This window comes from Gobius niger (assembly GCF_951799975.1).
Source record: "Gobius niger genome assembly, chromosome: 8".
NCBI classification, from domain to species: domain Eukaryota; kingdom Metazoa; phylum Chordata; class Actinopteri; order Gobiiformes; family Gobiidae; genus Gobius; species Gobius niger.
Window position 1 is genome coordinate 32,313,308 of NC_136859.1, and position 12,586 is coordinate 32,325,893.

Consider the following 12,586-nt stretch of genomic DNA (forward strand, 5'->3'; position numbering starts at 1 on the left):
TTACGTTATCGTCATTAAAAAAAGGGGCGTCAACGTTATCGTCTTCGTTGACGAAAACAGCACTGATTGGAACCAAACACAATTAAAAAGTTGGTCCGACCAGACCAGATTAATCCAACATATATATTTTTTGTAAGTACTGCCTGGCCAAAAAAAAAAAGAGCGTCCATCTGGATGTACCTAACTGTTCTGATCTGGGGTTCGCTGCAGTTGGTCAGGTCTTGGTTCAGAAACACTAAATGCCCAAAGAATGCGATCAGCTGAACATCCTGAAGGACCAGGTTATTCCATCAATGGATTACCTCTTCCTTAACAGCTCGGGAATATTCCAAGAAGACAAACGCCAGGATTCATCAACCTCTAACATCGACCTTAAGCCTATTAGGAATCTCTGGGAGGTGCTGGAGAAGGCTGTGCGCAGCGGTCACACTCTCCCGTCATCCATGCAAGATCTCTGTGAAAAATGAACACGACCCTCGATCTTTTGACGTCGCAGAAGCTTCTTGAAGCGATGGCTCAGTGAATGGAGCTCTCCAATCTTTGAAATATACTTGTAACAATAAACCCCTCAAAGACTATTTCGAAAGTGGAGTGAAATGTCGGCTTTTAAATTGAAGTCCATTTGTTTTAGAAGAATTAACCACCTGGATGGCTGAGAATCCACGTCGTTCCACATGCAGACGCTTTACATTTCTTTTGAACTGTAGAATACTTGAATAGTCCGTCCTCGTTTCACCTGCTGCCTGTATATGTTCAGCAAACGCGTCGCTCATTCATTACACAAATTCACTCAGCGAAAACATCCTGAGCCGTAATAAATAACCTCCGGTCTTCATCCCGCCGACAGGACGGGGAATGAGAAAATAACTGAATGCTAATGGGCATTGATTGCGAAAGCGCTCCGTCTCGGCTGTGCTCCGAAACAGGGCCATTTGCCGCAGAAAAAAAGAGCCCTAAATGAGAGCCTTGTACCGACTTTTTTCTCCCCAAATGCATGTGGACATTGCTTGGTACTTACAGTTTGTGCGCTTGCAGCTCCCATTTGATGTGTTTTTGAAGGTTTTTCAAAGAGTCTATTATGCAAAATTCAGCGGATCAAAAACATACCTCTCTTGTGTTCCCAGACACAAACATACGTCACTCGGAAAAACGTGACAAAACGTTGCGATTGGATTTGTGACTGAAAAGTGCTTTATGGAACTGTGTTTGCGGATAGAAGAAAAAAAAGATATTCGTTGACCTTTAAGGCGAGACACTGCAGGTGAATAGGGAAAAAATGTATATTTACAGATTTCAATTTGAAACTGTTGCTGTCGATCACTGGCATAAATGTGAGAAAAAAATACATTGCAAGTTTTCTGTCATTTTATCTTTTCATATAAGAACAAGGTGTTTTATGCCTAAAAAGGCCCCAAATTTCCCATCTTTTCGGCGAAGAAATCTGAATTATGGATAGAGCTACATTGAAATTTATGGTTTCACTTTATTGATGAATGAGTTGCCAAGACTTTCTCAGAGGGGATTTTGGATTTCTTGTTTAGTTTTAAAATAAGCTGTTTTTTAGTGTAAAAATTTGTAAAAATGTAATTTTCGCCTTATTTTTTGACATTCAAAACTCAATAAATGGGGCTTAAGGGATTAAATAATAAAAAATCCCTCTGAAAAAATCTTCCAAATATTGTTCAGTCCAAGGCTGGAAAATGTGCTATGTCCGACTGACGTGGACATAGTGTCGCCACAATAACAGAAAAATGTGTTTTGAGAAAAAGGCCCTTGAAATTGCATTCTCCCATATAAGTCTATGGGGGAACATTGAATCAGTGCAATATTTAAACATGTTATTGTGAAGATTAGTCATATTTTTTGTTTCCGGGTGAAAGCTTATATGTTCAGAGACCAATTTGGCCCAAAACCTGAAAACTGGAAACATTTAGTTTTGCCTGTAGTGTCTCCCCTTAAGTGACCCGGCTGCCTTTACTTTCCATCACGGCGGCCTCTATGACGCTCTAGGACCAATTGTTTTTCAGGGTTTCTGGTACGTTTTAAACTGCAGAGGGAACAGTCTCCATGGTTATGCAAACATTCCATCCAGAAACCCTACCAGAACCCTAAAAAGTACCGAGAGAGTCCCAGAGCGTCCTACCCTCCCATACAGCCTCTGGCTTGCTGAAAGGCCCCTTTAAGTTTCAACCTCTCACCCTTCGCCTTTACTGAGTCCATTGTCTCCAGGTCAACTTTATCCAAATCTAAAAGCTTCTTGACTGGAGAGCAACAGTGTATTGTCTCATTAGAAAGAAATCTGATTATAAAATGTTTTATTGCCTTGTTGGCGCGGTTTTGGCACATTTTGGAAGCGTTTTTTTGTCATGTTTTTGTCTCTTTTTATGTCTCTTCTTTGTCGTGTTTTCGCCACGTTTTTGTCGCTATTTTGACATTTTTTTCAAGAAGCTTTTAGATTCGGTTAAAGCCAAACTGGAGAAAGTGGGAAACACTGCAGGCGAAACTTAAATGATTTTGCAATTTACATACGTAGGCTAATTTTCACAATAGGAAAATCATAACTTCAAAGTCCATTATTTATCGCCAACATTTTTCTCACATTGTAGGGACATAACAGTGGTTTCTGTCAGACTCTGGAGTGCGACAGGGTGAAGGCTGCTGACCTTGGACCGACTGAAGTTTGGATTCATTCCTCTTTTTTTGAGTGAAGAACAGACTTGGAAGATGTGTTTTGTAAGTAAATACATGCTGTAGGACTGGACATCGGAATATTTGTCTGGTGAGGCAAATTTTATCCACTTTTTTATGATCAGGATTGAGAATATTTCCCTCAGGGTGTCTCTATTTATGATAGTGTGTGATGGAAATAGTCATATTTTATGATGAGCATGAAGAGATTGAGTTTCAGCCAGTCAATGAATAGGTTAATTTACTGATGTACTGTGTTTGTAGAGTTTTTGATGAGAACTTATGACTTTTACTCCATTACCTTTGAAAGACAAATATATCTCCACTACATTTCTAATAAGGCTCCAAAGAGTCAATTTGTCTTTTAGGGATGCACCGATACCTTTTTCTAATTTGAGTACTTGCCGATACCAAATACCATTTTCTTCAACAAAGTGTATTTGAAGTATAGACTGTTTATAGACAGATTTTTCCAGAGCAGATCGATCGTAGGCTACACATTTAAGACAAGATATATAAGAATTTCATCTCTGCTATTTTATTCTATTTATATTTCATCATGTTTCTTGGGTCTCACTTTCTTGATTTATAAAGATGTTAAATGGAGATAGTTAAGTTCACACTGTGACAGAACTGTCCATGTCGTATTCAATACGTGTGCTGCATTTAACACGTTTTTTTCTTAATAATAGTATTTATGTGGTTACTACTACTAGTCAGTCCTCTTTTTGAATTAGCCTTACTACCACTCTGTGTGTATTTTCCCATGTGTTTGCATGTAGCAACTTAGCAAGAACAGCCTTTTGTTTTTTTGCTGTAGCTAAATTTCACTCAATATGGGCATGCAGTACCTCTTTATTATCATTTTCAGAGTACTTTTTAGTTGCTGGGTTAGGGACTAAAATGTACCTAAGCGATGAATGGACTACCTCCATTCGTTTTACTGATGAATGAATGAATCGCCTGAGCCATTAGCCGCTAGCTAGCCGCTAGTTAGCAACATTAGCACTGGTCAAATCCAGCACAGACTGATTTAGGGAGTGTAGTCTGTAAATAAAGTCAGCTCTATGTGGAGGATTGCTTTTCCACACTGAAGAATTCTCCAACTTGTTGCTCTACCAGGCTGTCCTAAGCTGAGAGGTGCGTTCTGTAGGAGCACCGCACCTCAAGTGGTGTTGGTTACGATTATGAGTATGAGTGGTATCGAGCCGATACCCGATGCTGGTATCGGTGCATCCCAAAAGACTTTTAATAATCCCAGAAGCCAATTAAAGCACACTCAATCACCACTGCCAAACAGGTGGGGAATTCAGGTGCTATTTTCATGTTTTTGAAGACACAAAATTATTACTTATGACTTATTTTACATATTTGTACTTTCTACTTTGAAGTACTTTCCACAGCAAATACCTCAGTGTCTTTGTTTTGGTCTTTTCCTTTCTTGATTGTTCACATTATTAGAAATCAAGATCGGGGGTGCCACTCACTGTAAGATACAGATGAATGTGTGCTCGCGGCTTGGCCCCAAAAGCACGGCAACATGTCTGAAACCTCCCCAAGTTTCTGGGAACTGTGTATAAACCTTCGATTGTGTCCACAGTCAGTTCTGCCAAGAGTCATGTTTTTTTTTGGGAAATGAGTTCCATCTGTTGGTGGCTGGGGCAGTCATTGGGATTTAGAGTCTCATCAATCGCGTGAAACTGTAATGCTGTGATAATAGGTCATAATGAAAGCTTGGCTCTCTTTGTGCGCAAAATGGAACAATCGATGTGCTTTTCACAAACTGAATTGAAAAGACGGAGAGAGTCTTACCAGCATCCAGCATCTGGGGCTGCCCGCGTTGGTCCCGCACACAATGAAAGTGTCGTTGACTTTCTGTATGACCGTAATGAAGTTGTCACACTCCAGCTGTGGGGAGAAGAGAGCGGGGGTTAGCAGGAGACAAGCAGCCAAGATTAGTCACACGCACTGGCAGCATGGGCTCCACAATGGAGACGGAAAAACAACAATACGGCCAACACTTCTGATGAAGAGACCGAAATGCAGGGAACAACGGTGAGTAATGAGACTGAACTGAACATGGCAGGACTGGGAAACGCCTATGGCATTTCCTTCTCCCATTGACTTGACTATGGGGCGTTAAACAGGGTACATCAGTGCAAAGTGATGATCTGAGAGCCATTAGCATAGTAAAAGGACTCAAAACTAAAATATTTCATCTTTTGAGCTGTCAAAACTCGTGAAAATGGCAGCCGTAACAGGGAAACGGGACTGTGACAGGAACCCAAGCTATATTGTATTATCAAATCATGTGCTCGCTACGATAATCAGGTCTGAGTCTACGCGTATAGGAAACAGGTCAGGCATTTGTATCATTAAGTATACATAAAAAATATGATTTATTAATATTACTGTAAATTCCAGACTATTGAGTGCACCTGAATATAAGCCGCACCAACAAAATTGATAAAGAGAAACAAATGTGTGTTCGAAGCTGCGCTGAGCTGGGTCCGTGGTGAATCGCTTATTTTTTTTTAAATTACGAAACTAGACACTCTAATACACCTTATGTGTGATTTTGGTAGCTCTGTGATGAACAGAACTGAAATAAATGACGATCAAAAGCTTTTGTGAAAAGTCACATCTGGACATTTCTCCATTTTTGCGTTTCTTTTTTAGTCTGAGGGGGCGTGGTGTTGCGCAGAGAACAGCTGTAGAGCCGACATTTCTTTCTCACTCTCTGGAGCGCGTTTGACAAATCAGAGCGGCTTCCCGTGGACAGATCTAAATAGTTGAGATTTTAACATTTCTCAGAGTTTTTAAATGGTTAAAATCGATCCACAGACGGCTGAGAAATATCATATTTAAATCTTCAATCCGAGAACCAGGCTGTTTAAATGCACGTGTGATAAAAAGTGATCGATGACACTCGGTGTCAAAACGTGTCAACAATGTTGTCATTGAAACTGAGATATCTAGTTATTTGCCTCTTCCCATAACATTAGTGCCTGTAGAGGAGAGTGGAGGGGGGAGGAGTTAATCAGAAAGTTGAGTGTTTCATAAAAGACACATTATCTCCGTTTCTAGAAAAAAAAAAATCAAAACTAGCCTCTGTTTAGCTTAGATTTCTCAGGAACCGAGGCACGTAGAATGAAACTGTTTTCACCTACGGAGAGCTTAGAGTCTCATCTTTCAAATGAGCCATAGCATGTGTCCATAGCTATAACATAGAATACGCTGTGATGCTACAAATATCATGAAAACTCTACAGCTAAATTACAAAAACAGTGCGGCACTCAATGTGTTAAAGCTGTCCCCGCCCCGGTGTGCAGTAAACACCGCTGACAGAGCCAGAGGGAGACAGCGATATGGTTTGCACCTGTCCCAGTTATTGTGCAGATGAGTGGGATACGTCCGAAAGGAACTGCGTGAGCTCTCCATCGTCTCCATAACTTTATGTTTGGTTTTGGAGCTGTTATTGCTGAGTGTTTTTGGACCCACTCGTATTAAATGTAGCTGCATTGATATTGATAACATGACACAATATTCAGTCTGACCATAAAAATCTATTAATTAGCCGCACCGTTGTATAAGCCGCAAGGTTCAAAGTGTGGGCCCTGAATTTTTGATCAAGAGGACCCTCGCTTGAGAGAGGCCCAATGCCCATGTTTTGGGTTCAGAACTTGAAGGCAAAAGCCCATATTTTTGGTTTTGCCCTGGGGTCCGCAAGCTTCGACATCAAAGGAGCAGCTTAGGCCCGTTTCAAAACCAAAAAAAAAAAGTCGATCTGGGACGGACACTATGTTTTTCCACCTCGACTGCAACGTTGCGTCCGTTAATTTCAAAGGCCGTCGTGCACATTTCTCTGGGCGCGAGTAAAGCCAACAGACTGGGCTGTGCTTAAGTGTTCCTCTTTAGTGACCTAAGCCAAAGAGACGGTGTTTATTCAGGCTTGTTTGTGGCTCGATATATAACACTTTTACACAAGAGAAGGGGCTCTGGCGGATATACTGACCCGGCCCGAACTGTACCGCTCCGACGGAAACGAGCTTCTACTTTGCCAGGATGCTTTGGAGCCCTGCAAATATACCTGTATTACTGTGGGCAATACGCTGCAGACTGTTTGGACAAAAGCGAAAGCCCCACACACACACAATATTTTTTTACGCCAACAATTATATTTCCGTATGCGCACAAAGCAGACGAAACAGGCTAGAAACAAAAAGGGACAGTTGGCGGATAGAGGATTGATTGACCGTAGATGTACAGAAACAGAAAGACGTAGCCGAAGTGAAGGACAAAGGGACAAAACGGATGCCTCTGCAGAGACAGAGAGAGAGAGATGGGCACCAACAATAGAAAGATTATGAATGAGAGGATTGCTCAAAGAGAGTTGGAACGCGGCCATGTTTGGAGCGTTTGTGTCTGCCAGCGCAAAGGAGACACGGGGAGTTTAAGCCCTGCATCGAGCGCAGGCACCAGTGAATCACAGTGAGGAGCGGGAGGGGGAAACACGAGGATGAGTGACAGGACAAACTTAACGATGACTCATGTGGCATTCAGCTATAACAGCGCGGCAGGGTCGGACTGTGAAAGTTGCAAGCAACGGTTTTCGACAGTCTGAGAGAGATAAATGGAACACGAAGGGAGTAGAGTGGCAGATGTTTCTGATTCACAGAAATTTTGGTGATGGAAAGCGTGGGAAGGCTGCGTGTGCTTCGCAATGTCCGGATCTGTATGTTTTCCAGCATATTTCATGGTTGTTTAGAGCGTGTGTAGCTGGATGGAACAAGCTCAAGTTCAGGTGGAACATGCTGCAACTTCACCTCAACATCTCACGACTTCTTACAGGGGGGTCATGTGCTCGGACTCTGCAGCTGCATAGTCGGACAGCATCGATGTCTATGGGCCCGGTCTCCCGCCTGGCGCCAGGACAGCGTTGGTCGAGGCGTGGCTGCTATCTTGTGCACACACAGCGGTCTGCCAGGGATTTTGCCGGTAGCCCGAGGGCATCGCTTAAAGGAATAGGCCACCGTTTTTACATACTGAGATACAGTATGTTCTCACCTTAGCTTTGACGAGTTCTTTAGGACCTGTCTGATCTTCACCTGTGCCTTCAATCACGTAAACACAGCGCAGACGGCGTTAGCATTTAGCCTCTCCCTCTCTCCACTATAGCTCCAAAACAGGTCAAGATAGAAGCTACCAAGCTCTTCCACGTTTTCCCTATTTAAATATGGTTACGTGAAGTGTTCCACTACAAAGTATAATTACACAAAATTAAACAATGTGGATTTTCTAAGCGGATAAAAGGGAGGACTATATTGTAAGGCGTAATAATACCAGGAGTAGTTCGAAATCCGCGCAGTAATCTTCACTTTACTGTGCGGATGCCAAATTACTCCTGGTATTATTACGCCTTAAAATATAGTTCTAATATAGGCTAAATGCTAACGCCGTCTGCGCTGTGTTTACGTGATTGAAGGCACGAGGTGAAGATCAGACAGGTCCTAAAGAACTCGTCAAAGCTAAGGTAAGAACATATCTCAGTATGTAAAAACGGTGGCCTATTCCTTTAAGGGGGGAAAAAAATGAGTCGGCTGAGTGCGCTTGCTGCATTCCCTTTGCTCGATCTCCTCTGACATTAAGCTTTTGCAGGACAAACTACAAACTATTTCTCCCACTGAGTTAAACACTGTCCATGTCTAGCACCAATAAATAGAATGCTAGTGGAAATGTGATCAAAACACCGGCACAACAGAGCGGCAAGTCCTTTGGAGATAAAGACACTAAAGGCAGGCATCTTTACAGAACCCAGACAACCAAATAAAAACTTCTACAAACAGCTGAAGAAGAGAACAACACTGTTTTTCTATGAGACTGAGCCACAGTGGGTTGAATTCCACAGGATCAGTAAGCCAGGTCTAAAGTATAGTAAGTGGAGTGTGTGTGAGTGAGAGTGCTGAAAATGTTTGTTTAGAGTGTGTGCTGTACAATTTGGAGAGACACCTAGGGAAGTCAGTGATGGAAGCAGGATCTATCAGGCTCAAAGTGCTTTACAGTAAAGAACCAGTCACCCATTCACTCTCTCATTCATACACCAATGTACGCAGACACTGGAGGCAACTAGGGTGAAGTGTGCATTTCCGGGAGCTGGGGTTTGAACCCACGACTTTGCGATCACGAGACGACCCGCTCTACCATCTGCGGCACCGTCTCGCCATTAACATTCTCAAAAGCATGTCATGTCACAGAGTAGGCGTAAACCATTAAACTGTAGAAGGGCCGGAGTCGCCTCCACCTTTCTAGGGGGGTCGATCCTTTGGAGTGTGCAGGCCTTCTGCTCTATCCCCTACACCAGGGGGTAGGTCAGTCTGATTTGTGCTGGGCTGATATTCTTCCTTGTCAAACCGGGAGCCAAACCTCCCGTCGGGGCCCAAAGTAATGGCTTTCTCCAATCCCCAGCGTTGCACATCATGAGCTGTGTATGACCTAACAGGGTGTTTTGGGAGCTGCCCTCTATAGTAAATTCTCAGGGAATCGACGGCAATAACCTCAACTATTTACACCCCACTGTGTGTTTAAGAGTTGCTGTAACTAGTAACTTCCACCACTGTGAGATCAATGAAGTCATATCTTAGCTTTCTAGGCCATTTTCATGTATGCTAATTTGTATTCATAAAAAAACTTTGATCCGTCCCTCTTCTTACTCTAGATACCAGGATGTTGCCATGGTATTTCTAATAATCCCTGCAACAGGGCTCCTGCTGTCTTTGGTCCCACGTGAGGGAATCAAGCCGTATACAAGGAATCAGATCTACACCACCGGAGGCTATAGGCATTACAATGAAGCACGCAGTATTGGAATCACTTGGAATGTAGAATTAAGGCTTGGAAGATGTACACAGCTCTCCCATGAGGCTCGTATGGTTCTTATGCAAGTCCACGTGGGAGGACATGTGGGAGGGAAGAGTAGGTGAGAAGTGGGTAGTGCGGGCCAGTTTTGCCGTACCATTTTCTGACTGGATTCTCAGTTCTCATCTTAACTAGCAGAAAGTATGCTATCTGCCATCTGAACGTGAATTCCATGCAAGTAAAGTTGAAATGTCTGTGGAGAGCCGCGCAGAAAGAACTAAACGTCCACAAACAAAAACTGTAGACCGTGTGTTTCTGACGGTGGAGCCAGACTTTCGGCGTTAGCGCACGCTAGCGGCCAGACATTTTTCTTCTTCATTGATTGGACTTCATCGATCCAAAACAACATGCCGTCCGCTGTTAAAGCTTCCCTTTTACTGCCGCAGAAGACGTTAAGATATTATGCAATATATACTACGTTGGCGGCGGTCCAGGCAAGAGCAGGAAGTCGCAAATTAAATCGATGTGGCCTCATAATGCCCTTCATTAGAGAAAGGGGAGTTTTTGCTGGTTTCTGACTCATAACAAATCTCAAGTGTTTAAGAATCTGAGGTCTGTTTTGTCATTTGTACTCCATTATTGTTGGAAAACTAAAAAAAACAACAACAATGAACAATTTCAATGAATGAAAAATGTAGAGATGCAGACTAGTGATGTGCAAGTCTTGGTTTTTTTTGGGCCCGCATTGGTCGGGTCGGGTTAGAAATTGCACGTTTCAAAAATGATCCGTCTGATTGGGCCACGGCTTTAATTCCGAACAAAAATGGGCATGAACGGGACTGGTGTGTTTTATCCCCTCGTGCTCACTCTCTGGACAGCCCAAAGTGCAGAGGTAATGCGAACTCAAGCACAGACGCACACACCAACTTCATAAAAGCATTCTCTGGATCACAAGCAGCAAAACGCTACTTACTGTATTTTATGAAAATCCGCCACATATTTACATCAAAAACCTGCTGTAAAGATAGAATGAGTTGTGGCTGAATAGAATGAATGCGTGTACGGCAGCAATGAGTGGCGACCCGCGATCGATTGAGAATTTTATGACCCGACCGGACCCGTGGGCAGCCTGCAGGGACTGGGGGGGAACCAGCAACCCGCTCATCACTAATGAAAACCCTCAGCAGGGGGGCGGGAACCGGTCCCTTTTGCTGCGAAGATCCCGGGATGGGGCCTTTCTGTTTGGAGTTTGCGTGTTCTCCCCGTGTCTGCGTGGGTTTCCTCCATGTACTCTGGTTTCCCCACCACTAAAATGTACTTTAGGGTGTATGTGAGAGTGAGTGGGCTGATGGCGCAGATTGGCAACCTCGCTTCCCGTCAAAGGCAGCCGACCACCACCGAGCACGGAGTGAACATATTCCAATGTAAAACGCTTTGTGACCATGTCTGTGAAAGGCGCTATACAAATAGAGTCCTTTCCTTTCCTTGTAACAATAATAGTCTCAGGCAAAGAGGCTAATCTGTGCAGAGAGGAGAGTTTGACTGAGGACACGACTGGCACACGCTTGGTGAGAGCGTCTGGACTCACACTACGTGATTTTTTTTCAGTCTTAAAGGAATAGGCCACCGTTTTTACATACTGAGATATGTTCTTACCTTAGCTTTGACGAGTTCTTTAGGACCTGTAATAATACCAGGAGTAATTTGGCATCCGCACAGTAAAGTGAAGATTACTGCGCGGATTTCGAACTACTCCTGGTATTATTACGCCTTACAATATAGTCCTCCCTTTTATCCACTTTTGTGTAATTATACTTTGTAGTGGAACACTTCACGTAACCATATTTAAATAGGGAAAACGTGGAAGAGCTTGGTAGCTTCTATCTTGACCTGTTTTGGAGCTATAGAGGAGAGAGGGAGAGGCTAAATGCTAACGCCGTCTGCTCTGTGTTTACGTGATTGAAGGCACGAGGGGAAGATCAGACAGGTCCTAAAGAACTCGTCAAAGCTAAGGTAAGAACATATCTCAGTATGTAAAAACGGCGGCCTATTCCTTTAAAAGATTGTGTAGAGACTGGTCCACATTACACGACTGAATTTGGCGTGATTATAGATATGTTCACCACATAATGAAGGAAAATCACGGGAGAGGCCACACTAGACTAGTCTGCCCAACAGCCAAAGCCACGCTGCAAATGCTTTTCATCCTCCTGCTTAATTTCTCTCTTTGGAGAAAAAAAAAAAAAACCGATCCCAAACCAGCCCCAGCGCGGTTCTATGGCGCTTATGTCCTGGGCTGTTTACTGTAGGCATTCTCAAATGGAAATGCAAAAGAGGCTAAGAAGATGGACGTACTAACAGTGGATTTAGTAAGAAGAAAAGAAATACTGGACCGACATCAGCCGCGTGACGGTGGCGAAGAGAAATCACTTTAGCCTCAAAGCCGCTGCGACTTCTTTGTTTTGCAGTTGAAACCTGGCTGGAATAAAAGCATTTCTTTTGGCTTTTTCTGTGCTGTTTGCGTCTGCATGAGGCTGTGGCTGCTGAACTTGTTGTTTGTGCTGCTGTTGTTGGTGGGGTCTGGTCAAGTTGTTGCTGCGACTGCACTCAACTCATCGCGACTCGGGAGCTAGAAAAGTGTGGAGAGGGAGTTGGACTGTTTTTGAGGATGGCAGATTCCAGATTTAGAACTTTTTTAAACCCATGACATAGCTGGCGTTCACTTTTCCATTTCCACAACGCCAGGCTTTCCGACCGCTTATCAGTACCCCAAAAAAAGAGAGAAAAAAAAGACTGTATCTGGTCTTAAATGAAGCTAATGCAGTGAATTCCATTAGGCGATGACCTCATTTGCGCGGCTCGTTTTAGCGTCGATCTTATCCCGTGAGTGAGTGGATGTGTTTGCGTAAAGGGCCGATTCAGCCGCTCGCCCTTCGCTCTCCTTCCCCTGCGCCGGAGCCGTTACGAGGGGGGAAAAAAAGATTTAGTGCTTCCGTCAGGCCTTTCTCATCCTGCACCATCTGCCCGAGCCAGCCGCTGTGGA

At 43.5% G+C, this 12,586-nt stretch overlaps 1 protein-coding gene across 1 annotated transcript in view; it reads right to left on the bottom strand.

Moving 5' to 3' along the window:
* Positions 1 to 12,586, bottom strand: part of LOC306967020 (semaphorin-7A) — a 140,053-nt gene that overhangs the window by 75,745 nt on the left and 51,722 nt on the right. Inside the window, exon 4 of the mRNA XM_079561902.1 lies at positions 4,501 to 4,596. Coding sequence (XP_079418028.1) covers positions 4,501 to 4,596 — 96 coding nt within the window. The remainder of the gene's footprint in view (positions 1 to 4,500; positions 4,597 to 12,586) is intronic.